General features: G+C 51.0%; 1 protein-coding gene across 1 annotated transcript in view; it reads right to left on the bottom strand.

Moving 5' to 3' along the window:
- Window positions 1-7,743: 7,743 nt before the first annotated feature.
- The window catches only part of TRIO (trio Rho guanine nucleotide exchange factor), a 234,913-nt gene continuing 217,527 nt past the window's right edge, over window positions 7,744-25,129 (bottom strand). Inside the window, exons 49-58 of the mRNA XM_040494140.1 lie at window positions 24,940-25,129; window positions 20,137-20,384; window positions 18,324-18,462; window positions 17,567-17,594; window positions 17,198-17,360; window positions 16,809-16,930; window positions 15,447-15,525; window positions 13,549-13,749; window positions 10,644-10,782; window positions 7,744-10,097 (exon numbers count right to left, since the gene is read on the bottom strand). Of these exons, the coding sequence (XP_040350074.1) occupies window positions 9,549-10,097; window positions 10,644-10,782; window positions 13,549-13,749; window positions 15,447-15,525; window positions 16,809-16,930; window positions 17,198-17,360; window positions 17,567-17,594; window positions 18,324-18,462; window positions 20,137-20,384; window positions 24,940-25,129 (1,858 nt within the window). The 3' untranslated portion in view covers window positions 7,744-9,548. The remainder of the gene's footprint in view (window positions 10,098-10,643; window positions 10,783-13,548; window positions 13,750-15,446; window positions 15,526-16,808; window positions 16,931-17,197; window positions 17,361-17,566; window positions 17,595-18,323; window positions 18,463-20,136; window positions 20,385-24,939) is intronic.

Raw genomic sequence — 25,129 nt, 5'->3', positions numbered from 1 at the left:
GAGCCTGGGGCTGAGAGCAGCGCGTGCCGGCCTGAAGCGGGCCCTGAGAATGGACACGCCTGGGCTCCGTACTGGGCTCCGGGCTAAGGAGCCTGTTCCTGCCTCGCGCTGGCCTCGCAGGGGAAGAGGTAAGAGGAGAGAAGGTGCCAGAACAGGAGCTGGCTCGCGCTCTGCAGTGAGCCCCCTGAGGCCAGGGGAGGGGCCTCTCCCTGGCTGCTGAATTTAGAAAGAAGGGTATTCTTGGGGCCCTGGTCCTGGCAGCTTTGTCTTTGGGATGTTCATCAGTCCGGGGAAGACCATGCCCTGCTGGGCTAGCGAGGTATCATGCCAAAACATGAGTCCTGGGCCAGCCCTGCCGCCAGCTGGCTGTGGGAAGGTCAAGGCTTTTTTGTTTTGTTTTTTTTTTAATTTTAAAATTATCATTATTTTTTACTTTTTATCTGAAATAACTATAAACTCACAGAAAGTTGCAAAGACAGTACAAGGAAGTCCCTTCTACCCTTCAGCCAGTTTGGTTCCATTTTAGGTAACCACAGCGTGACAGCAAATCCAACAAACTGACGTGGGTACAACGCACGTGCTTAGTTCCATGCTTTGAAACTGGCTTTTTTCACCCAGCGTAATTCTCTTGAGATCCATCCAGATTGTTACCTGTATCAACGATTTGTTACTTTTTATCGTGAAGTGGTACACCGGTGCAGGGTGTACAAGTTTGTTTAGCTGTTCATCTATTGCAGGACATCGTAGCTGTTTCCGTTTTGGGGTTATTACAAATACAGGCTCTATGAACAATGTGTACAGGTTTGTGTGTGAACGTGAGTTTTCATTTCTCTGGAGGAAATGCCCCGGAGTTTGATTGCTGGCTTGTGTCTTGAGTTCCTTAAGAGACTGTCAGGGTGTTTTCCAGAATAACTGTATCGTTTTATGTTCAAACAGCAACATATGAGTGATCAGTTTCTCCACATCCTCGCCAGCATTTGGTGTTGCCACTATTTTGAATTGTGGCTATTGTAATGGGGGTTAGTGATATCTCACCAGGGTCTTAATTCTCAATTTGCTTTTCCCCATGACAACTAATGGTGTTAACACATCTTCCATATGCTATTCTCCATCCATGTAACCTCTTTGGTTTTGGATGACAGCCATCATTTCCGGAAGCCAATGCCTTCATGCTTGCATTAAAAAAAAAAAAAATCAAAACCAAAAATAGCAGGGGCACCTGGGTTGCTCAGTCAGTTAAGCGTCCAGCTTGGGCTCAGGTCATGATCTTAAGGGTTGGCGAATTCGAAGCTGTCGAATGGACCTGTCGAAGCTGTCAGCATGGACCTGCTTCAGATCCTCTGTCCTCCTCTCTCTGCCCCTGCGCCACTCTCTTGCTGTCAAAAATAAATAAACATTTAAAAAAATCTTGTAAGAAACAGCAAAAGACTGAGCAGGGAACCTACATTTCCACTGCTGGCAGTTTCTAATGGGGCACCCCAACCGTGTGGCTGAGAGGTCAAACAGAGCAGAGAGCCAAGATTTTCATCATTACTGGTGGTGACAAGAACCCCTACTCCTTCTGCCATCAGAAAGGATTATGTGGGGAGCCTGCACGTCCACCCCACTGCCCCCGAGCGATAACAAGGTCCCGCCCTTCCCCACTAGGGGGCGTCGGAAGAGGCCTCCTGCAGAGTCAGAACTCTTATCACCCTTGTGCTATCTGGGGAGGCCAGGGGAAACGCAGCCCCCTGACCACCATTGATGAGGCAGCCCCCAGCCCCCTTCTGCCGCTGGAATGATGGCAAGAGGAAGCCAGCTAGACCGGGTTTAAATGAGATCCAGAGTCTCATAACCTAATACGTAAAATGCCCCCCTTTCAGATGAAAATCATTCATCATACCAACCAGCAAAGTCTCAACTGGCACAAGAAAAGGATAAGCAATAGACATCAACAATAAGAGATGACAGGGATGTTAGCGTTATCTGACAAAATGTAAAGCAGCCATGATAAAAATCCTTCAAAGAATAATTGTGTGCATACTTGAAATCATTGAAATGAAAAGAGCAAACATCTCAGCAAAGAAATAGAAGACATAAAGGAAAACCAAAGAAAATTTTAGAATGCAGAGAAGCCACGACTGAAACAAGTCAGTGTACGGGCTCAACAGCAGACTAGAGTGGACGGAGGAAGGACTCTGTGTATTTGCAGACGGAACAACACAAGTCCCTGGATCTCAACATAAAGGAAGTAGCTTGGGGCTGGGGTGGGGGGTGTTGGTGAGGACACTGCCTCAAAAACCTGTGGAGCCAAAACTAAAATGCCATTAACGTCTTTGAAGAAGATAAAAGAAGGTAGGACTCTAAAAGTACTTGAAAAAATGACTGAAAACAAAGTTGGCAAGAGACCTAACCGTATAAATTGAAGAATCTTGAGTGAGTCTCAGACAGAATAAACACAATAAATCCAATGCTAAAACATTCAGAGTTGTCTCTGAAAACGAAAGACAAAGAAAGAAATCTTGAAAGTGAGAGAAAAAACATCTTCCTTATAAGGGGAAAAATTTGAATGACTGTAGATTTCTCATCAGAAACCATGAAGGCCTGAAGGAAATGGCGCAACATGTTTCAAGTGCTGAGAGAAAAGAACTGTCAACTCAGAATTCTGTCTCCAGGAAGGAAGGGGAAAATCAAGGCATCTAAATTATGTTTGATGGTTGAAGCAAAAAATCACAGCATTGTGTAATGTGATTCTAAATTTGAGTAAGGAAATATTTAAAACAATTATAAACTGGAGAAGATAACGAGACATGAAGAGAGGTAAGCTTTCTGCATTTCATTCAAATTGGTAAAATGATGACACCAGCAGACTGTGATGAGTTACACACACACACACACACACACACACACACACACACAATGTAATGCTTAATATCTACAGCAGCCACTGGGGCGCCTGGGTGGCTCAGTCGGTTAAGCGTCCGACTTTGGCCCAGGTCACGATCTCGCGGTCCATGAGTTCGAGCCCCGCGTCGGGCTCTGTGCTGACAGCTCAGAGCCTGGAGCCTGCTTCCGGTTCTGTGTCTCCCTCTCTCTGTCCCTCCCCCGTTCATGCTCTGTCTCTCTCTGTCTCAAAAATAAATAAATGTTAAAAAAAAAAAATCTACAGCAACCACTAAAGCCATACAAAGAGATATATTCAAAAACAGTATAGATCAAAATGGGATTCTAAAAGTGTTCAAGTAACCCATGGGAAGGCAGGTCAAAGAAAACGGAGAAATGAAACCCGAGAGAAGAACAGTAAGTCAAAATATAAACGGGCAGGCTTAGGCCCTAACTTTATTAACAATTATATTAAATGTAAATGATCCAAATACACTAACTAAAGAGAGATAGACATAGATTAAAAAACATGATCCAACTATATGCTGTCTACATCTACTTACATATAAGGTTGTAGATATATTGACTATTGAAGGATGGAAAAGATACACCATGCAAACATTAATTAGAAAGAAAAGCAGGAGTGACAACATTAATGTCAGATAAAGCAGATATCAGAGTAAAGAAAACTACTAGAGAGAAGTATGGGCGAAAAAAGAAATATTCAAAAACCAGTTTCAATTTCTACGTAATAGCAAGAAATTCATGGATACTAAAATTAAAAGTATGATGTAATTTATAATTGATTTAAAAAAGAGAAATACTTGGATTTAATTCTAGCCAAACATATACAAGAACTTGTAAATCTATAAAATGCTGATGAAAAAAATTAAAGATCTAAATAAACAGGAGCCATATCATATTCATGGATTGGAAGAGTCAACAATAGTAAAGATACCAATTCTCCCCAAACTGATATACAAATTGAATGCAATTCCTATAAAAAAAATCTCAGTAAGATTTAAAATCTGGGGCTAGGATAAAAAAACAAACAAAACAAAACTTAGACTCGACACCAAAAACACTTGATCCACAAAAGAAAGAATTGACAAATAAGACTTCATCAAAATTAAACTATTTTTCTCTGTGAAAGATCCTGGGAGGGGCACCTGGGTGGCTCAGTTGCTTAAATGTCGGACTTTGGTTCAGGTCATGATCTCACTGCTTGTGGGTTTGAGCCCTGCGTGTGCTGACAGCAGAGAGCTCACTTCAGATCCTCTGTCTCCTTCTCTCTCTCTCTCTGCCCCTCCTGTGCATTTGCTCTTTCTCTTTTTCTCTCTCCCAAATATATGTTAAAAAAAAGAAAGAAAAAAAAAAGATGAAATGGGAGAAAATACCTGCAAGCCATGTCTTTTTTTAAATTTTTTTTTTTAAAAATGTCTTATTTGGGGCGCCTGGGTGGCACAGTCAGTTAAGCTTCCGACTTCAGCCAGGTCACGATCTCGCGGTCCGTGAGTTCGAGCCCCGCGTCGGGCTCTGCGCTGATGGCTCAGAGCCTGGAGCCTGTTTCCGATTCTGTGTCTCCCCCTCTCTCTGCCCCTCGCCCGTTCATGCTCTGTCTCTCTCTGTCCCAAAAATAAATAAACATTGAAAAAAAAAATTAAAAAAAAATGTCTTATTTATTTCCGAGAGAGAGAGGGAGACAGCATGTGAGCTGGGGGGGGGGGGGGGCAGAGAGAGAGAGGGAGGCACAGAATCCAAAGGAGGCTCCAAGCTGTCAGCCCAGAGCCCGACATGGGTCTTGAACTCATGAACCATGAGATCATGACCTGAGCCGAAGTCACACGCTTAACCGACTGAGCTACTCAGGCGCCCCTGCAAGCCACGTCTTGACAAAGGACTAGGATCTAGAATGTATAAAGAACTCTTAAAACTTAACAAAAAAACCAATCTAATGAGATAATGGGCAAAAGACATGAGGGGACATTTCACAGAACAGGATAAGCAGATGGCAAATAAGCACATGGAAAGACATGCAAAATCATTCACCACGGGGGAAATAAAAGTTAAAACCACAATAATGCACCACAATACACTTGTCAGAATGGCCACATAAAAAAACAGCGACAACACCAAATGCTGGCAGATTTTCAGAAACTGGATCACGCAGACATTGCTGGTGGGAACGTAAAATGGTGGTCTGGAAAAGCTAAAAATGAAAAATTAAAGAAACCCGAGATTTTAACTGCCATGTGATCTTAACTGACATTACATTCCAGAGAAATAAAGACTTATGGTCATAGAAAAATCTGCACACGAATGTTCTTAGAAGCTTTATTTGTAATAGCCAAAAGCTGGAAAAAAAATCTAAATATCCTTCCATGGGTGAATAAACTATGGTACGTCCATACCATGGAATGCTACTCAGTAATAAAAAGGAAGACCACTCAAAAACCTGGATGAATTTCCAGAGAGTTATACTCAGCTAAAAAATTCAATTTATTTTATTATTTTTCAAATTTTAAAAAAGTCTTTAAAAAGTGCATTTATTTTGAGAGAGTGAGCGAGCGAGGGAGGGAGGGGCAGAGAGAGAATCCCAAGCAGGCTCCTCAATGTCAGTGCAGAGTTTGACGAGGGGCTTGGACCCATGAACCGTGAGATCATGACCTGAGCTGAAACCAAGAGTTAGGCGCTTAACCAACTGAGCCACCCAGGTGCCCCTGTGTGATTCCATTTATTTAATGTTCTCCAAATGACAAAATTAGAGAGATAGAGATTAAGGACAGATCAAGGGGGAGTTACGGGCAGGAGGGACGCCCTTGCATCTTGACTGTATCAACATCAATATCCTGGTTACGACGTGGTATGTTTTCAGGACATCATCAAAGGAGAAAAGAGGGGAAAGGGGGCATTTCATACCACTGTGGAGGAAGTATGATATATCTGCGATGATCTGACAATAATGTTTGGCCTGATTTTAAGAAGTACATTCCAGGGGCGCCTGGGTGGTCAGTTAAGCGTCCCACGTTGGCTTAGGTCATAATTTTGCGGTTCATGGGTTCAAGCACTACATTGAGCTCTGTGCTGACAGCTCAGAGCCTGGAGCCTGCTTGAGATTCTGTGTCTCCCTCTCTCTCTGTCCCCTCCCCGCTCATACTCCCTCTCTCTCAAAAATGAAAACAAAAACATTAAAAAAATTAAAAAGTAAACTCTGTATGATTCTGCTTACATTAAGTTCAAAGGTAAACTAACCTAAGAACGATAGAAATCAGAACAGTGATCACCTCTGGCAGGGAAGGGGCATGAAAAATCCGGGGGGCAATGGAAATGTTCTGTACTCTGTTTTGGGCAATGGCCACACATACATACATGTATAGAAATGTATTTAAGCCAAGTATTTATGATTTGTGTGCTTTTATCTTTTGTACATTAAATCATGTACATGGGCCAATCCTACCAGTCCCACAAATTATTTTTGTCTGTACGATCACGTCTCAGAAACATAAGTTGGACGGATCTCTCCTTCTAGTCGTTTAAGATTGTCTAATATCCTTGAATTAAGATAACGTTCACCCTGGATTCGGCTAAAACACTGGGGATTTTTCTTCCCTTTAGAGCTAAAGGGAATCCCTGGGTTTTAAGAATTTATAAATGGTAATGTGTAGAATGCAAAGCAAATTGATTTTTTTTTTTTTTTTATAAATCTTTTTTCAACATTTATTTATTTATTTTTGGGACAGAGAGAGACAGAGCATGAACGGGGGAGGGGCAGAGAGAGAGGGAGACACAGAATCGGAAACAGGCTCCAGGCTCTGAGCCATCAGCCCAGAGCCTGACGCGGGGCTCGAACTCCCGGACCGCGAGATCGTGACCTGGCTGAAGTCGGACGCTTAACCGACTGCGCCACCCAGGCGCCCCAAAGCAAATTGATTTTTGAGGGAAAAAAAAATTCTAGGTAGTGATCATAATCACGATGGGCCATTTTTCACTTGTGAGATGGTTTTGCTAATCCTACAGGCCTACCTACTTCATTGGGCAAGTGTCCAGCTACAAGAAAAACCACCGGGCCCCTTGTCCCGCTCCTACTGCTGAGATCTGCACTGTAGTGGGCAGGGGACCCTGAGGCCCAGTGCCTCGTGGCCGCAGTGCAGTAAATCCCACCTTGCATTTCTGGCCCTCCTGAGCCTCTGGAACTGTGGGCGCCCCTGAGCCTCCGAGGCAGCGCCCATCTCCGGGAGAGGGAGCCTCTCCGCCCTCCGTGACTTAGGGACTCAGCGCAAATGTTGTCCTTTCACACCTGTCTTACCTTCAGGATGCCAGCAAACAGAAGAATAGTAAAACCTGCGGTACAAGTGCCCCAGCACTGGATGGCTCCCGTGTGGGCGCTGAGGGCCAGCTACCCCTGGCGGTGAGGGGGAGGGTGGGGAGTGGGGGCGTGGCCTCGGCAGGTGCCGTATCATCGGTCAGTTCCTAACACTGATGCTTGCACCCAAGTGCTTCACGTTCTTCAACCCATCTGGACGTGAAACTTGCTCTTCTGTGGCCAGGAGGCAACAGCTCTTCCCTTTGTTGTGATCTACGCCCATCAAGAACTGGGGTACCTTGGACAGAATTCTAACCAGGACCGGGGGCAGCCCCACTGTAAACAGCTGAACTCTGGGTCATGTCCCAGTGTCTTTGGAGTGTGGGTTCTGACAACCAGTCTGCAGGAGCCGGACCAACTCTCATTTCTGGCCATGTACAGCGGATTCCTAGTCCGGAACATTCTCCTCTCCAACTCCCCGCCTGACCCATGAGAGGCCCGCCTTTCAGTGTCGCTCAGCAATGTCTCTCTTTTCGGTTCCATAGTGACCAATTTAAATAAAAGGCCTAACACAAAAATCAGGCAAATATGTTTAATTTTTTAAAATAACTGATGGCAAAATAAAATATTTACATCACATCATACTGTGTAAACATGTAAGGTCTCTGTACAAAGAAATATACATGCAAAATAATGTAAAAATTTAACTGAAATAATAAAAGAAACAATACACAAATAAAAGTTGTGAGGTTACGAATACACATCCAGTTTTGAATCCAATTTCTTTTAAAAAGTTTCTGTACAATTTTACAAGAAACAAACAAAAACCCAACAAAAGAATAAATAAAATACATTGGAAGCTGCAAAGCTTAACTCCGCCCGGTTCATGGCTCAAGACCCAGGTGTCTGGCTGGCTGGGGAAGTGGGCCGGTCGCGTTCGTAGTGGATCTCACACAACAAAGATAAAAAGACATTCAGAAAAATTCAAGCGTGCCCAGAAAGCCCGCGGCTTGTTGACAGGTGTCCCCACGCCAGCGTTAATTCTGCCACAGTGACGCAGACGTCACAGATGCCAGCCTCAAGGCGGCTAGTGCTTAATTGGCTTTTATTTCTTACCAAAAGCTCAAAATCCAGCCAATTTTTGTACAGAAAGTGGAACGTCAAAAAGTCTAAAAAGTAGTAAATGGCCAGACCGATTTTGGGAAAAAAAATAATACTTTGGCATTCTGAATAATAGCATAATAAATTTGAAAACATTACCCTATTATCCAGTTTTATATTCAGAGTATGAAATCACTTTTTACAGTCCTTGAAACTGACAAATTTCACGCAGAGTTAAATCTCCTTGAACTGATGGCACAGGGCTCCACCCCCACCCCCCCCGCCCCCGACACACGCACAAAACCATAAAGCTCACTGTACGAAGTATGTGCTTTTTCTATGTATTTATTACAGGTACAACAGAGGTCTTCATAAATAGTTGCATAAAATGTTAAAGCCACAACATTGCACATGATATGAAATAAAACCAAAAAAACCCCAATGAGTGCATTTACAGTATTTTCATCTGACTGTATACTGCTCGACAATCTGATTGACGGCTTGGGGGTGGGAAGCAGGGGGAGGGGACATCGGGGTGGGACCCAACCTGACGTCCTGGGTTGATGGGCAGAACCCTCTGACCTCCTCCAAAGGAAGCCCTGGGCGGTGGGGGTGGGGGGAGAGGGGGGGACAGGAGGGAAGGACAGACCGAAGGCAGGACCAGTCTTATATACAAATAAGGCCTACATTTCATCAGAGCAGAACGATTCATTCTAGTTTTATGCAAAAGTCTGAGGTTGAATGCACGTTTCAGGAGCCTGGTCTGGCGTCCCGGTGAGACGCACTCCTAGACGCAGACCCGGCGGCTAGGAAAGCTCAGAGCCAGGTGGACCCTGAGCTCTGGACGAGGCCGTGGGGAGGGCCGCCTCGAGGGGGGAGTCCTCCCCAGGGGTGTCCAGTATCTCTGTTTTGTTCGTTAACACCAGTGGTTGAACATAGGCATTTCGTGTCCTTGAATAAATCCTGGAAAATGTTAAATTTGCAAAATTCTATTCGTGTGTATTTAAAAAAGTTTCTTTTCTTTTTTTTGCAGAAACCTGAATAAAAGACTGTGGTACAGCAATGCTGTCTCCGCTCACGAAGAGTGTGCAAGAAGGTCCTCCACCCCAGCACAGCGTGCTCCTGAGCCCCGGGCACCGCCGAGCACAGCTCACCCGGAACGCGATGTCACACGATGAACGTACGGCAGCTCATCAGTCATGTTGGTTTGTGTTTCTCTTTGAAATTCAAATTAACAGCTGATTGGCAGGTGAAAGAGAATGAGAGAGAACTTCAGGATGGGTCAGACTCTAGGCAAAAGCCTGCTCTGTAAGAAGTTTTTAACGCTACGGATAGGTCGAACATCGTTCTGGTGTTTGCGCCGCTCAATGAAGGAAGTCAGTCTGGACGTGTCGAGGACGCCCGCACCTTTGCCACTGCCTTGGCCCGCCTGCAGCCACTGCTCCTGGAGGGCCAGAGCAGCCGAGGGACGCCTGGCAGGGTCCTCTTGGAGGAGGAAACACACGAACTCCTTGGCCTTCTGGCTCACTCCTTTGAAGCAGTCCTCTGGGAAGCTAAAGTCTAGTCGGCAAATGTTCAGGCAGGTCTCCTCCACGCTGTCGTCGAGGAAGGGGGACACGCCACTGAGAAGCACATATGTGAGCACTCCGACACTCCATGTATCCGAGGTCAGGGAGATGGGGTTCCCAAGGATGACTTCGGGGGCCGCAAACTCGGGGTTCCCCAGCAACTGGTGGATGTAGTAGGTCGTGTTGAGTTGGACAGCATCTCCAAAGTCAGCCAGTTTGATCGTTGGCTTGGCCGAACTCTGATCCACCAGGATGTTTTCAGGCTAGGAGACAGGATAAGACAAGGTCATTTCCATCTGTCCCCATCCCACGCTTAACACACGATGCTCAACGGGAATCCAGGAGGCCGGCTGGAAGAGACTGTTCACACGCAAAACAGGACGAAACTTAGAGCGTGTCGGCCCACGGAGGAGTCAGCATCGCCTGTCGGGGACAGCCCTCTCGGGAGACCGAGGTGGAGTCGCCGCGCCGAAGGGCCGTGGCTTAGGAAGCTGGGTGTTGTTCTCACTCCTGGCACTAACAGAAACATTCGCCTTCCTTTCTCAGCTGCCACTGAACCAGTCCCACACCAGCCTCACGAAACTCACAGGAACTTTCCGGAACTCATGGAATGTGTGAAGAGTACTTTACTGATCGTTTATAGCATCAAAAGTAAATCTTAAGAACGGAGATTAGAGACCCGTGTGCCCATTACCCACCTCCTCGTACTTGTACCCCCTCCCCCCGGGCCTCCTGGCCTGGATGCAGTGCAGAAGCTGAGAGGCCCTGTGCTCAGACACGCCGGCCTCGGCCCCGGGAAGCCCACTAACCTTGAGGTCCAGGTGCGCTATCCTGCAGTTGTGAAGGTATCGGACGGCTTCCAGAACCTCCCCCAGATACGCCCTGATCTTCCCTTCGGTGAGGTTTCCCCATCGCACCACACAGTCCAGGAGACGTCCCTGGTCAGCCCTGTGGAGGCAGGAATGCGCACGATGCTCGTCACGGCGCTGACCTCTCCTGCGTAACAGGAGACGGGCGGCTGCGGGTGGGCCCCTTGTTAACGTCCTACAAGGCTGGGGTTTCGGAATCGTACCTCCACCTAAAGGCGCGACTCTATCAAGAGGGTCGTTTCTTTCCAACCTCATTATGGATGCGAGCGGGGAACAAGGTCACTCAGCCCCCAGAGGGAGTGGGGAGGCAGACAGCAGCACATGTGGGCTCCTGCCCAGCCTCTGAGACACTGAGGACCCGGCTTGGGCAAGCCATCTGCTCTTGGATAGAATGAAGTGATACCACCTCCCCGAGCCTTAGTTTTACCACCTATAAAATGGGCGATGGGAAGGCCAAATGAGATAATGTAAGAGCTGATGTCACAGGGTGATGAGAAAACAGCCACTTGGTCTTAATGCCTGGGCTCCACAGCATGACAAGCCTGCTCCACCCAGAATCCGGGCATTTGCACAGACGCCGAGCTCACGGTCTTCCTGGGCGCCTTTTAAAATAAGAACTCAGAGGGGAGCCGTGAAGAGTTCTAAGGAATGCGGTCACCCTGCTCACTTGTGACCCGGGAGGGAGGACTGCCCCCTCCCCACCATTTCTGGGATCTGTAAGGATAGAAGCCTTGACAGTAACTGAAATTGTGCCTTCCATCAAAATGACCCGTTTCCATGTCCCCAAAGTGGGAGCTTGGAAGCCGAAGGAACTACCTGCCGACCCGTGTGGGTAGCTGGTGCTTCTTGCTTCATGCTGGACTCAAAAGGCTTCCCTACTTTGAATCACTGCTGATGTAAGAGCCACTGACACAGCACTGCCCGCGTGCCAGGGACGACACACTCTCTGTCAGCTCACTTAGTCCTCACGCCAGCTTCTTCAACTGAAGGCCACAATTGCAATGTGGTGGTCTGGCCCCGGCCTCCCTGAACCCCAGCCTACGCTGCCCCCTTTGCTTGCAAAACAGAAACTTCTAGGAAAACCAGCCATTTGTCTGATAACAAGGTCATCAAGGAGAATGTGGTAGTAAGACATCTGCTATGAAAAAAAATCCTATTAACAGTATGGTGAGGCCAAACCATTTAGTTTTCCGCTAAAAAGAAAGGACAGCTGAACACACGTAAATTTTACACCAGAAACGGACGTCTTGCCAATTTTTGATGAGGACTTTAGTTTTTGTTGAAAAATCCCCAGATGATCAGTAGCTATTAGTCACCCAGCATCTCAAGTCCGAAAGGAGCCTCCCAGGTACTGAGGTCTCTGCCTGGACGTCATTTTAGTGCCACAACCAGCCCCATTACAAGATTTTTAAAAACTCTAAGGTTGAGAAAGGAGCCCCAGGTACAGAGCCAATGAGATAGGGAGCACGGACAGAAGCCAGACTGGGCTGTGCCCAGGCCCCAAGTCTCCCGACGTGCCCTTTGCCCATGATGCTCAGCGTAGGGGGACGTCTTGGGGGCCCGCCGTCCTCCCTCTGCCATCTGACATGTCTGCTAATCCAAAGACGGATGGAGGCTGCGACAGGCCCCCGACACTCCAGCAGGAGCTTTACCCTGGGGGGGCAGGGGAGATGGTCTTGACACATGCCCTCCCCCGGCCTTGCCCTCTGAAGGCACTTCCAAATTCTTTACAAAAAGCAATACAACACACAGAAAAATCAAACACAGGGCCTTGAAGGGGTCCCTGCAAATGACGGGCTCCTAGAGCCCGAGTCCCACTGTCAGGAAGAATGTGTCCTAGAGGCTCTGAGGAGGCCTTCCTGTCTGTCCTACTCTGTCCCCCTGAGAATGCATCAAGGAACTACTAAATGGCACAGAATATTTTGCTTTTACCAGTGGAAAGAAGTTGTAAATCCATTTTACATATATGTACATATGTACATTCATACATATCCATATATGAAAGGACTCCCTAGTAAAAAAAAGAAGGAATAGGTATTTAAACCCAGCTAAACGCCCCTGTATTTCACAGAGGCCAGAATGTTCTAGGGTGGGCTTCCCAAACGCATACAGCTAACACTTTGGAACAGATAGTTCTCGGCTGTGGGGCCATCCTGGGCAGCATCCCTGGCCTCCACCCTCTAGATGTCAGGGGAACCCCCAATCCAAGCAAATCTCCGGGCATGTCCAAATGTCCCCTGGGGAGCAACACTGCCCCCGAGTGAGGACTGATGCTCTCGGGTCACAGTTTTCACTGTTCAGATGACTGACGTGTTTGCTGAGATGGCACTGAGGCCCTGGAGTGCCACGGGGAGCAGGGGGGCTGCTCTGGCTGGAGGTGCCCCCCTCCCCCTGTCCTGACCATCCTGCAGGGGGTGGGCATGAGCCCTGAGGGGCAGGACTGGATGCCCAAAGCATCGGGGATGAGAGAGCTCTTAGTGAGTCCACCCTGGGCCCCCGGCAGCACATGAGTCTTCAGAGGCCGGGCCTCTGGGGGATCCCGTGAACCAGGTGGCATCTCCAGGCCGACACCCAGAGGGAACCTGGGCCGTGCTGGGGTGTTCTGATGCTAGGCTGGTTGCTCCCTCGTTTGGACAGCGCACGCTAAAGACTATACTTCTTTCTACCGTTACTGGAAAGCTCTAGAACTGTGGTCTCTGACACTAGGCTTTTCTTTTGTATTTTACACGTTCTGTGGATCCCCAAATGCCACTCTCTGCCCTTCTTAGAGAACAAACAACAATAAGATCACTTAAAGTTGAGGCAGAGGCTCCCAAGCTGGGGACGGAAGGGGGTGTGTACGCACATTTCCAAAACCAGGATGTAGCTGGTGGGGGTCTCGAAGCTATCAAGGAGGCCAACAAGCAGCGGGTGCTGGAGGTTCTGCAGGATTCCAAGCTCGTGGGTGACCTGGTCACGCTTCATCAACTTCTTGTTCACAAACTTAGTGGCCACTGCTCGTTTGGTTCCTTTTTGATCACATTTCTTAACAACAGAGAATCTGCCCCTGGAAAATACGCCAAGAAGGTCACTTTCAGACGACCCTGAGTCTGTCATGGACAAGAAACTCTTAACCTAAATGGACCGGGGGCGGGGCAGCCTCCCCTGTCCACAGGCCCTGCCCTCCCTGGCCACTCGTGGAGGAACGACGGCCCGCAACGACCCCGAGGAAGCCTGCCAGTCTCCGAGCCCCTCAGTCATGCGTCTCCTCTCCTTCCTAGAGGCAAACTCCATCTCCTCACCCTGTGTGACCTCCTGACCTCAAATTCGGCAGAAGTGACATGTGAGACCAACCAGGCAGCCTCCGCCTCTGCTGTCATGGGAAGCCTTCCTCACCATGTCAAGAAGCCTGGGATGCACTTGGTGGCCCCCAGTCACCCTGTGCCCCCTTTTGGAAAGGAGTGTCACTGCTGTCACAGTGCCTGACTTGCAGGACGCCTGTGTGGGGCCGGTCACTCATCAGCACCCACGGCCTCTGGAGCTGTCCCCAGTGAGCCACACCGAAGAAGCCTCAGTGGCACCTTGACCCAACCTGGAAAATAGGGTCTTGGACCTCAAATCTGAGCCCGCTACCATAGGATGGGATGAAATTTGGGGAGTACTGGGGAATGCAAGGAATAGAAATCACCCTGTGGTGGGAAGAAAACGGCCACACCACTCTGCTACTTCTCCCACAGAAGGGCAGTCTGTTTCTCTTCCTTGAACCTGGCCTGGCCAGTGGTATTTCTGACCCACACGATGCGGAAGAAGTGCGGCCGCTGATTTCTGAGGCCGAGCCTTGAGAGGCCCTGAGGCTTCTGCCATCACGTGAGGAAGCCCAGGGCGAAAGTCTATGTGGAGAGAGGCCCAGCGTCCCAGCCAACTGAGCCCAGGAGAAACCAGCGGATAGCTGCCCGATCACTCCACACGTGGCCAGAAGTGATAAGTCAGCGCTGCCTCGAGACAGCAAGTGGGTGCCCGTGCAGCGATGGACAGCGGACAGACAGGTCAGCCTGATACACGCAGGTATGTGCACAGGTAGCTGGAGCCACGAGACCCAGTGCAGCCACTCGAATGGAGGAGGCCACCCTGGGGGTTTCTTGGAAAGCTTTTTAAAAGCGACAAGCTCAGCTGTCATGCTTTTGACCTTCTTGCTGCCTGGGTCAGGACTGGAGAAGTGGAGGAGAGCCGTGTGGATGGGCAGCAGAGTTGAGCCAGAGGGCCTGAGGGCCCTGCTGACCACCGCCCGAGCCCTGGCTGCCCTTCTGGAAGGGAGGAGCCCCTCTCTCTGCTCATGCAGGCGTGCCCTGCATCTCCAATGCGCGTCTCCACAGACAACTCAAGTCTGCCGGGCACACTCAGCCTTTCCTAGCTGAGCCTCCAAAGGAGAATTAAGTCCCACAAAAAGGGTTTGAGCGACTCTCCTCCAACTTCTCCCAAGGACACGACAGCTGGTTCGGTCCTAGACGCACAGCAGAGGAGTTGAGTCATTGCATGAACGGATGGCTTATGGCTTTAGGCCTTCATTGTCTCCTGGAATCTGAGCTGAAAACGTCTGAACCCTCAGTGTTTACTGTCGAAAGACAATTACAGGTTACCTTCCAAATAGAACTCCTATAACTTCCAACTGGTAGCAAAATACACCACTTGATTTTATCTACTCCTGCGGTGAGTTATGTCTTACTCTCTGCTCTCCCGGAAGGGGCTTTGGGTTTTATATTGTACCTGCCAAGCTCAGCCACTTCGCTGTAGAAGGAGTCAAAGTTGTCTTTCCAGGTCACCATGATCCCATCACTCCCTGGACCTGTAACAAGAGCAGCACCTCCCCTGAGCTTGGTTTCTGCGGCGCTACTGGGGGAAGGGGTCTCTAGGCCTGCGCTGTCCAACATGGCGGCCACCGTGGCTGCCGGGCATGTCCGCTGTGGCTCATCGGAATGAAGATGTGCCCAAAGCATAAAATACACACGACAGGCTGGGACTTAGGATGAGGACGAGATGGGTTTACGTGACAGAAATAAACACCCACTGCCTTTTCCATTATTTTCCAACTCGCGTCTCCAAGGTGGCATCTTCCACCTCCCCAAGTGCCTTTAGCTTGTGCTACTGATTTATCAGAAAGCAAAAACCACCTGGATAGTTTCTGTGGCCTCTTTTACAAATTACAACACCGGTGATTCTTCACTTTTAAATTCAAGATTCTCTTTCTTCTTTGTATCATGATCTGAGAAATCAGGACATTCCCTTTCTCTGGTTTAATGAGATTAAAATATCTGGGATGAAGAGACACAGGATAAAAATGCTAAGATAATTCTGTTCATTGTCTACACACAGGGTGTTCCTGAACTCAATGCACCCCTTTTAGTTCAGGGTTTTATTTTTGTGTTTTTGCTCTCGGAAGCAGGTTCCTTGAGCTGGTGCAGCTGGGGGACATGTGACAAAAGTCAGCGGTCCTGTGCTGCCAAGCTGGCCTTCTGCCAAAGCAGTAGCTGCAAATCAAGGGGTACGTGCTGCCTCCTGAGCATCTTGTCAAGTGCACCCAGAGGAGACTTAGAAAGGCCCAGGACATGGGTTCTGCCTCCAGTAGCTCAGTCTAGCTGAGGAGAGAGAACAAGGCCTTGCTGGGCAGTGAAGAGAGCAAGGGCTTCGGACCGGAGGGACGCAGGTCCCACCCTGGTCCCCTGCACTCACGGGAGGGACGCCGTTAGGGTCTAAGTCAGGCACAGAGCCTCAGCCACAGTCCTTCCTCTCCTCTCATAGTCTACATGAGACCAGCTTGGAGGAGAGTCTCTCCGAGCCACAGTGTCAACTCAGGAACTGAATAAAAGAGAAATCAAATAGGAGGATGTGTTCTGAGCACTAAGAACACGGAATGTGCTGTGTTCCAACCCAGAGGCTGGCACCGGGGCCGTGATGAGCGGCCTTCACTGTGTCCCTCCCCGGGATGTCCTAGATACCGTGGTCTGCCCCTTGTAGGTCTTGTTGGGAAGGCCCCGAGAGTGACTGTTGCCAAACACTTCAGAGTATGTGGGGCGGGTCTGTGTAGGGGTGGGGCCTCTGGGCCTCAGATCAGCTCGGGGAGCAGCTTACCCAGCACCCTCAGACTGGCTGAGGACGAGGCCGAACCCATGTCGTTCACAGCGATGCACGTGTAGGTGCCGTCATCTTCTGTGGTCACACCCACAATCTTCAGAGTGGCCTCTCCCAAGTCACTGCCGTACAGATGACAAGACACCGTGGGTCACAGAGGGGCAGCTCCCCCAGTGGCCACCCCTACCCTCCCCCCTTTGGGGTCACAGGAAATTCCGAGAGCGAGTATTGCCAAGGAATTTCAAGTGGAATTTTAATTTTTATTGTGCACCCCGGATGAAACGGGCCCTCGTGGGAGGCGTCAGGGTGCAAAAGCTAAGTAAGCAGTTTGACGGTGTTGGTCACAGTGACCAGAGGTCATGCTCACTGCCAGCGAGATCCACCCTCACCTGTAGGAGATGCTGTAGTGACCGTCGTTGTTCAAGGTGTTGTGTTCAGGGCCCTTCCAGGTGATCGAGGCCTTGGGGCGGCCACAAACTCGACATCTAAGAACAACGGTCTCCCCTGTCTCACACGTGACCTCACTCAAGGGAATGACGAATTCTGGGGGAACTGCACGAGAGAGGAGTCAGGGACACCAGTCTCCCTTGGTTCCCCTCCCGCACCCACCAACGCTAACAAACGAATGAGGCCCTCGTTGCCGCCCGCACCCGGAGCGCCACAAAAAGCCCGTTCCACGCGGCACGCCCGAGGCCTCTCCGCCATGCCCCATAGACCTACGCTCTGCGAGGCCGGAGGAAGCAGACAACAGAACTCACCGTCATATATGTAGTTGGGGTTGAGAAGCTGAAATGGAAAAAGCACGTAGATATTAGCCAGAAGCAAGAACTGCTTTGAGGTACACTGAGTTTATTCCCCGGCTACGATTATCACTGAAAGATGAGTGGAAATACAACTCGGTTCTCGTGAGTATCGAAACAGCGCATTTTCATCGCCTTTAAATGCACTCATCCAAATTTAGATGAGCTTTTGTCTTCCTTCTCACAGACGCATCAACGCCCTTTAACCTCAGAAATGCCCATTTTTCGCATCCAGTGGGCTGGGTCCAGCTGGTCCCCACACCCCTTCCTTCTGAAGGGCGGCCGGTGCCCTGGCCCAGAGCCCTCGCGTTCCCTTTGGGGGAGATTTTTTTCTCCCCAGGCAACCACTCCCCAACCCAGGTTTGAGGCAGTCGCACCACGGGAACCAAGCTGACTGAAGCGACTGCCAAGGGAATGTGCCGGAGCCGGCGAGGCTGAGGCAGCCCCCGGATGAAGTCAGCGCCACAGCGGCTTTGCAGCGTTGTACTTGCAAGGGTCTGGTTTCTGCTTCACCGGGCAGCTGGCAGTGTTCCTTGTAAGCTACACGTGCACCTGGTCAGGTGTGCTGCATGTCCCTTGTTCCCCGCACAAGTGTACCCACCTGTGCCTGGAGCCCTGCGCTGGCCGGAGGCAGGGCGTGGCAAGCGAGGCTGGGCACCAGGCCCCCTGCTTCCCCCTTGGAATGACACAGGTTCCTGGAGACGCTCAGACTCACCTTCACAGATACCTTGTTGCTGAGTCCTTCCCGAGACTTCCGATAACCGTTCTCTAACTTGCCTTCCCGTTTGCCGTCTTTATCTTTTTTCTCAGATTTTTTCCTTAAACGGAGTGCTGTGTGCCAAGATGTTGACTTCCTAGGGGGGAAGTAACACATTGTTAGTGTTACATCTTCCCAGTGTTCGGCAAGGGATTCCTGAGAATATCAGAGAAGAGCTGAGTAGCTCACCTATGGGGACACAGGCTGACTGAGGCTCCTTCAGGAACAGTGTGCTCTGCTGAGGGAAACCTGACCCTGAGTCTTAAACACCAGAGGGGAAACCAAGAAATTCTTAAGTGTTAAGGACTAAAATACAGAAGTGGCCATGATGATGGTCAATTCTTGGCCGTTTGATGCCCAGAGATGTGATCAAGTGTTGTTCTGGGTGTTTCTGGACGAGATTAAAATTTTAATCGGTAAAGTAAAACACTCCGCCCTCCACCACGTGGTGAGTGGGCCTCCTCCAATCAACCGGAGACCTAAGTAGAACAAAAAGACTGGCTTCCCCGAGCTGGAGGGAATTCTGTAGCAGAATGGGCACCCAGCCTGCTGGTCTACACTGTGGATTTGGACTCATAATTCTCCATAACCCTATGATCCAGTTCCTTACAACACCTGCCTCCTTCCCACATGCTCCTATTGGCTCGATTTCTCTGGAGAACCCTAATACGAGGCCTAAGAATACCCTTTGATAAAATAAAGTACAAAATGGGATTCTTGAATAATGTACTAAGATAAAGTACTTCAATATATCGAGGAGAGACGGGACAAGGGGATCATTATGGAAGAGACCCTCTGCAGCCTGAGCTCAAGCCTAGCATCCCCGGGGGGTTGCAAGCTCCAGGCCCAGAGGTGTGGGGTGGTGCTGGGGTGCCATCCAGGTGTGCCGCACACCCCGCCGAGGGTCCTGCCGGGCTTGGACAGGAGCGTGACCGTGGTCACCGTCATTGGAGATTTCAGAAATCACAAATTCCTGCAATGCCTCCATTCCCAGAAGCCATGTGGCTGATCTCTATCACAGCCAAGTAGATTCAGAGAAGGGCAGAGTTTTAAATCAGCACCTGAATTCCGTTTTCTTTAAAAAAAAAAAAAAAATGTTGAATGCAGGGGAACCTGGGTGGCTCAGTCAGTTAAGCTTCTGACTTTGGCTCACATCACGATCTCACGGTTTGTGAGTTCAAGCCCCAGGTCAGGCTCTGTGCTGACAGCTCAGAGACTGGAGCCTGCTTTGGATTCTGTGTCTCCCTCTCTTCCTGCCCCTCCCCTACTCATGCTGGGTCTCTCTCTCTCTCAAAAATAAACATTAAAAAAAATTTTTTTTAAAGTTTAACGCAGCAAACCCAGTCTCATTTCGTAGTGGAACGAAACCTTCTAGTATACGTGAGGCACGACAGTAATGGCATCACACAGATCTTTACCTGCAGCTCACAGACGAGCACCTTCATGGAGGCACCCTCAGCATAGCCTGCTAAGAGGGCAGGGGTCCTTGGAGAGTGCCCCCCCCCCCCCAACCAGAATATTGGGGACTACAATATTGTGGTGGTTTACTCAGTGGCTTAAAAAAAGCTGTGTCTGCAAACGCAGGTTATCGAAAGACCCCGTCAGAACAGGTCTGAGAGACGAGAGGCCGCCCCGTCTTCACTCTGGGGTTCCGCACCGCGCCTGGAGATGAACTCGCACGGATGGACGATGGCGTGGCTCTCTAGCGGGGCCTCCGGGCCTCGTGCGCGCTCGGGCCCCTGTCCCCTCGGCTGGCCCACAGGGCACTCACTTGAGGGTCCCGTCGGGGTTCTCCACGATGACTGCACCGGTGTGCCCCAGGACGAAGCCCGGAATCCAGCCCTCGGCGGCGGGGCACTGGTCAGTGGCGGCTCGGAACACCAGAAACATGTTCTGTTGATTGCTGGCCAGAATCTGAACGACCTCTCCTTGGTAGACGTTGACCTCATCCTCCTTCACTGCCGTGTAATCGTGTGTCACCAACATGGTGGAGATGTTGCTACTGCTGCTGCTTTCACTCTGGAGTGGGAGGGAGGACAAAGAGAAAGGCAGAGGGGACCTGAGACAAGATGTCATGTCATCCGTGGGCGCCGTCTCGTGCCGGCCCAGAGCAGCGCTCACCACACAGACTCGGAGCCACTCTCTCGTTAGCTGACTCTGTGCCTCTTTCCTGATCACCGAAAACTTAGAAAGCAACGTGAGCGACAAGCTAACGCGACTCAGCGCGGTGACGACACTCTGCTTTTGGGAGATGATTTGAGCCCCATCTTCCTTGCACCTCAAAGGAATGGCTCAGTCCTCCTGCCGGTGCCGTGCTGCCTTAGATCTAGGTTGTGGGGGGTGTCACGGGGACTACCACGCTCACCTAGAAAAGCATTATTAAATTAAAAAGCCCCGAGAGTAGCTCTCCAGCTGACACACTAGACCACGGAGCGGCCCCAGATCTGCCAAAGAAAACGTTCACTTAGAGCACAGGCTGCCGGCTCCGGCCGAGCTGCTGACATGCCTCACCACGGTCACCTTTTATTCCTTTCCTTCTGAAAGAATGAGCGATACCTGAAAAGTAAATCGACTACTGCCCTGCTCCTAAGGATAGTCACTCATGTCCCTTGGTGAGTGGCCCTTCCAGGAGCTTGTGTGACTCGAGCGTCCGGAAGGTGCCGTTGCCACAGTAACACACAGAGTACCCAGCACGGCAGGGCAGCTGTGGACACCGCGGGCCCCACGATTCAAGCTTCGGGAATGGACCTTGGCGTGGGAAAGCCTATGCTCCTCTCACCCTGAAGTCCTCCTGGTAGTACCCGACCTCCTCGTCCACTATGCGTCCTTAACGTCCATCACAGTGACTGACAGGCAGCAGACGCGCAATACCTATCTAGGAACTCAACGAGGCGAGATGGCAAAAGGGAAACAGAGATCATTTCTGAAGCCCACCTACCTAGGCCCGTGGGCTGAGTGGTGTTAGTTGCTGAGCGGAAGACACACAAATGGCAGTGTTTGTCTCAAGCTGTCATTTGCCAAGTGACCCCTTTGTTCCGGGGGAGGGGGTGAAGCTGACACCACTGGCCAATCCTGAGCTAGCTCTTGCTCAATCCCCTCTACCAACGGGTGGGACGTGGGAAGGGGCATCAGGCACCCTGTTCCTGCTTGCTTGTTCTCAGAGGCTTCCGCCAACGACGCCGTCAGGACGTTCACGGATCCCCCGGGCTTCGAGGACACTAGCCTCTGCTGGGCTCCTGGGTGCCTGGGGCAGGTCCTGGGTGGTGCAGTCGCGCCTGCCGGACAATCCCGCCTCACACAGGTCAGTCCGGGCTGCCGGGCTGGTGTTGGGGCACACGGCAGAGGATGGCCGGCTGCTATCAGCAAGTCAGCGGGCCGAGAACTCCAGGGTCCAGGGCTCCAGACCCGCAGTGGATATTTAAGGGAAACACAGCGGAATGCCAAGCTCTGTTCCTGTCTTGGCGGAGTCGGCTGCGGATACCTGCCCCTCGTGGATGCCCGTGCTGTCCACGTCAGGCTACGGGCTGTGCGTAGTCATTTCTGCCATTGTATTCTTTGAGCATGTACTTTAGGATTCTGACTTATATAGCAATACCCAATAATTTTGAGATTACGAAGCCAAATTTGCTAGAGAACGCAAACGAAGAGCAACTTATGTGGCATAGCCGCTTTTGGCAATAACGCATACAAAGCTTTGTCTCTTAATTTTGCCACAATAACAACAGCTACTGGTATTTTCTGAACACGCCCTATGAACCAGGCTAAGTACCAGGCATTTAAAATCCATCTCATTTAAAGCTCAAAACCGCCTTCCCAGCTGGCACAATCATTACCCCCTTACAGAGTGGGGGTTAGGAATGTGCACGGGCCACCTGGCTTCTGAGACGAAGGCAGGGTTGCAATTTCTATTGCTGCCCAGGTGGGCAGGTGCAGAGACATCGTGCATCCACATTTGGGGGCTGGCACAGTCACTGTCTGGGTTGGTCCACATCCACTCCACTCCTGTTCTCAGAACTTTCTGGAAGGTGCCCATTAAAGGAGGAAGAAGGACCCAGGCCATGGGTTAGGCACAGCTGCTTGGCTGTGAGTGCAGACAGTTCCATGGAAGTAGTTAAGGAGGAAGGTGGTCAAAGCAGACCTGCCAGGAGGATAAGGTGGCCCAGATGGGCAAAAATGGGGCAGGGCGATGGTTCCTTTTAACTGAAATACTTAAGAATCCTAGAGGACATTTTCAAATCCCCATTCAGGCCTCTGGTGGTCGTCCCAGCCTTCCAGGGCATCTCTGTAAGGCACTTTGACTCATCTAGAACACTGGCAATTTCCTGTTCCAGGTTACCTACCACGTGAAAAAAAAGCGAGAGGCAGAGGCAGCTTGTGCAGCCTAAAGCTGGGACATATGTCACATGTGACTGACTATGCCTTTGTCTCAGGGTGAACATCCCAGGAGGGAGCCAGGTGGTGACTGTTATCTGTACACTCGTGGGCGCCCAGCGGCCATCACGGGCTGCCCTGTGCTGGAGCAGTCGAGGTTCATTCTGAAGCACAGACTCTGAAAGGTCCTCGGTTGCTTATGGGGAGTGTCCAGGTTAGGATGAGCCCAATTCGTAGGAGGGGTCTCAGCTGTAAGACCATGCCTGCATCCCGAGTATTCCACCAGATGCTGGCAGGCAATCCTGCGACCTCTGCCTCTCTTTCTCTGGCTGAAGTTGCTCACCTGCATTCCTAGCAATTCATACCCAACCGGGGGCCAGGCTACTCTGCAGGACACTGGCCACAGCCACTGCAGAGGTTGCCTGCCCCGACCGCTTGTTTTTGCAAGTAAGAGTCAAGGGCAAATAAACGTACCAAGACCCGCTTCCTGATTTTTCTCAATTAAATATAAAGATCGAGTTTAACAATATATGTAACAAGTAGAAGGAAAAGAAAAGGCCACGTCACCCCAAACAAGGCATTAATAGAAGTCCAGAGGAAAGAAGAGAGACATGCAAAAGCCAGATTCGTTTTCATAATGAGAGACACAGACCCTTTTAGGGAAATGTATTTAAAAATTTATAAAGCGATCAAACATACACTCGTTAGAACAGTTCTCTTCCCTCACGCATGCCTTTAGGAAAGTGTTAAAGGTCAGGCCATCTGCCGTGTAGGAAAACAGCTGGGGAGGATAGTGAGGAAGCCACAGAAATGGGGGAAAACCCCACCACAGCAACCTTTCTGCTTGAGGACACGACCCAGGCAACGGGCCTAGGAGAGGGCGAGGAAGCCCGGAGCGCCCGCAGCGCGCCCCCTGCCGGGCAGAACGCAGGTCGCTCGGCAGCCAGCCTCCGCCTCGCTCCCCGCCAGCAGGAGCCCGCGCTCCAGAGGCGCTAAGGCAGTCTCTCTCTCTTCCAGAGTGAAACTGGGGGAAGCAAGCATTTCCACTGGAGAGATTCCTTTCCCCCTATTTTGTCTGCTTAGTTTGCTGTGAATTGCTGTTGGAAGGTTTCTCGAGGGACTTTTTTTTTTTTTTTTCAGCAGGTGAGTCAAAAACGCTGCAAAGATAATTTAAGGCATAGAAGAGCACAACCAAGCGATGAGCAAAAAGCTGAAAGTGTACAGATTCCAATTGAAATAGGAGGTAAACAGCAGGGACGCTGACCCCTCTAAAAAACGTGTGTGAGGAAGGCAGGGGTAAAAAGGAAGTTCCGAGATATTCTGCTGGTCAGAGAGTGTGAGAGACGCACAGGCGCTGCGTTCGCAAGGTACCGATCTGCTTCCCATATTAAGGAGACACACACAAAGCAAGGAGCGAGTTAGTAGAGACGAGAGCAGCGCTGTCCCCGCGGCGGGAGGGTTAGAAGGCGCGCCGTCCAGGCCCGCGGGGCGTCGGCGGGCTCCGACCTCTGCGGGCGGCGCCGGAGGAGCCGGAGAGCCGGGAGTTAGTAGGAGGAGAGCAGCGGCCACGGGGAGGTTTAGAAGAGCTGGCGGGACAGAGGCAGCGGGGCGGGCGGGCGCAGGCTGCCGGGCGTTCTTACCCCGTTGCTCTGCGTGGACTGCACGGACTGCTCGCTGGCCGAGGAGCACGTGCTCATGCGGTCCGTGTCCTTGCCGGGGGCCGCGTGGCGCTGCGCCTGCCGCTGGAGGGAGTCGCTGTCCCCCGGGAAGGTGAAGGAGCCCGGCCGGCTGGCGGGAGAGGCGGGGATGGAGCTCCAGAAGGAGCCCCCCTTCTGCAGGGGGCTGCCGGGGGGAAAGGGCTCCTTGCCGATGGGAGAAGGGAACGCGGTGGCCACAGGTGAGTTCAGAGGCGAGACGGCCCCGGGCCTGGGCTTTCCCAGGGGCAGCGAGCCCAGGCTGCTCCGCGAGCGGCTGTCCTCCGGGTTGGCCCGCGCCTCCCTGGCGTCCGCATCGCGGCTGGCGCCTGCGGCATTCCCCGAGGCCTTCCTGGGGCTCTCGATCACCTTCATCTTGGGGATGTGCTCCGCTTCTCGCTCGGGGCCTTCGGGCTCTCCCGGGGCGCGCCTGCCGGCCTGGCCGGGGCCGGCCTCCGGGGCGGGGCTGCTGCCGGGAGGGGGCGGTGCAGGGCCGGGAGTGGACGTACCTGACATCTTGTCTGCCTCTGCCTGGCTCGAGGCTGCAGAGGAGACCAGCACGGGGGAGTGGTGTCTGACAGGCTGGGGGATCCGGGAGGGTCTGCTTCTGCTCGAGCTGGGGAGGCCGCTGCAGCTGCCGGGGCCGCCGCCGCTGGGGTTGCCGCCTCCGCCGCTGGGGGCCCCGCCGCCGCCGCCGCC

Source organism: Herpailurus yagouaroundi, unplaced genomic scaffold, assembly GCF_014898765.1.
Source record: "Herpailurus yagouaroundi ecotype Mexico unplaced genomic scaffold, PumYag 29, whole genome shotgun sequence".
NCBI classification, from domain to species: domain Eukaryota; kingdom Metazoa; phylum Chordata; class Mammalia; order Carnivora; family Felidae; genus Herpailurus; species Herpailurus yagouaroundi.
The sequence above is the reverse complement of the archived record's forward strand: the minus strand, read 5'-3'. Positions and strand labels throughout refer to the sequence as shown.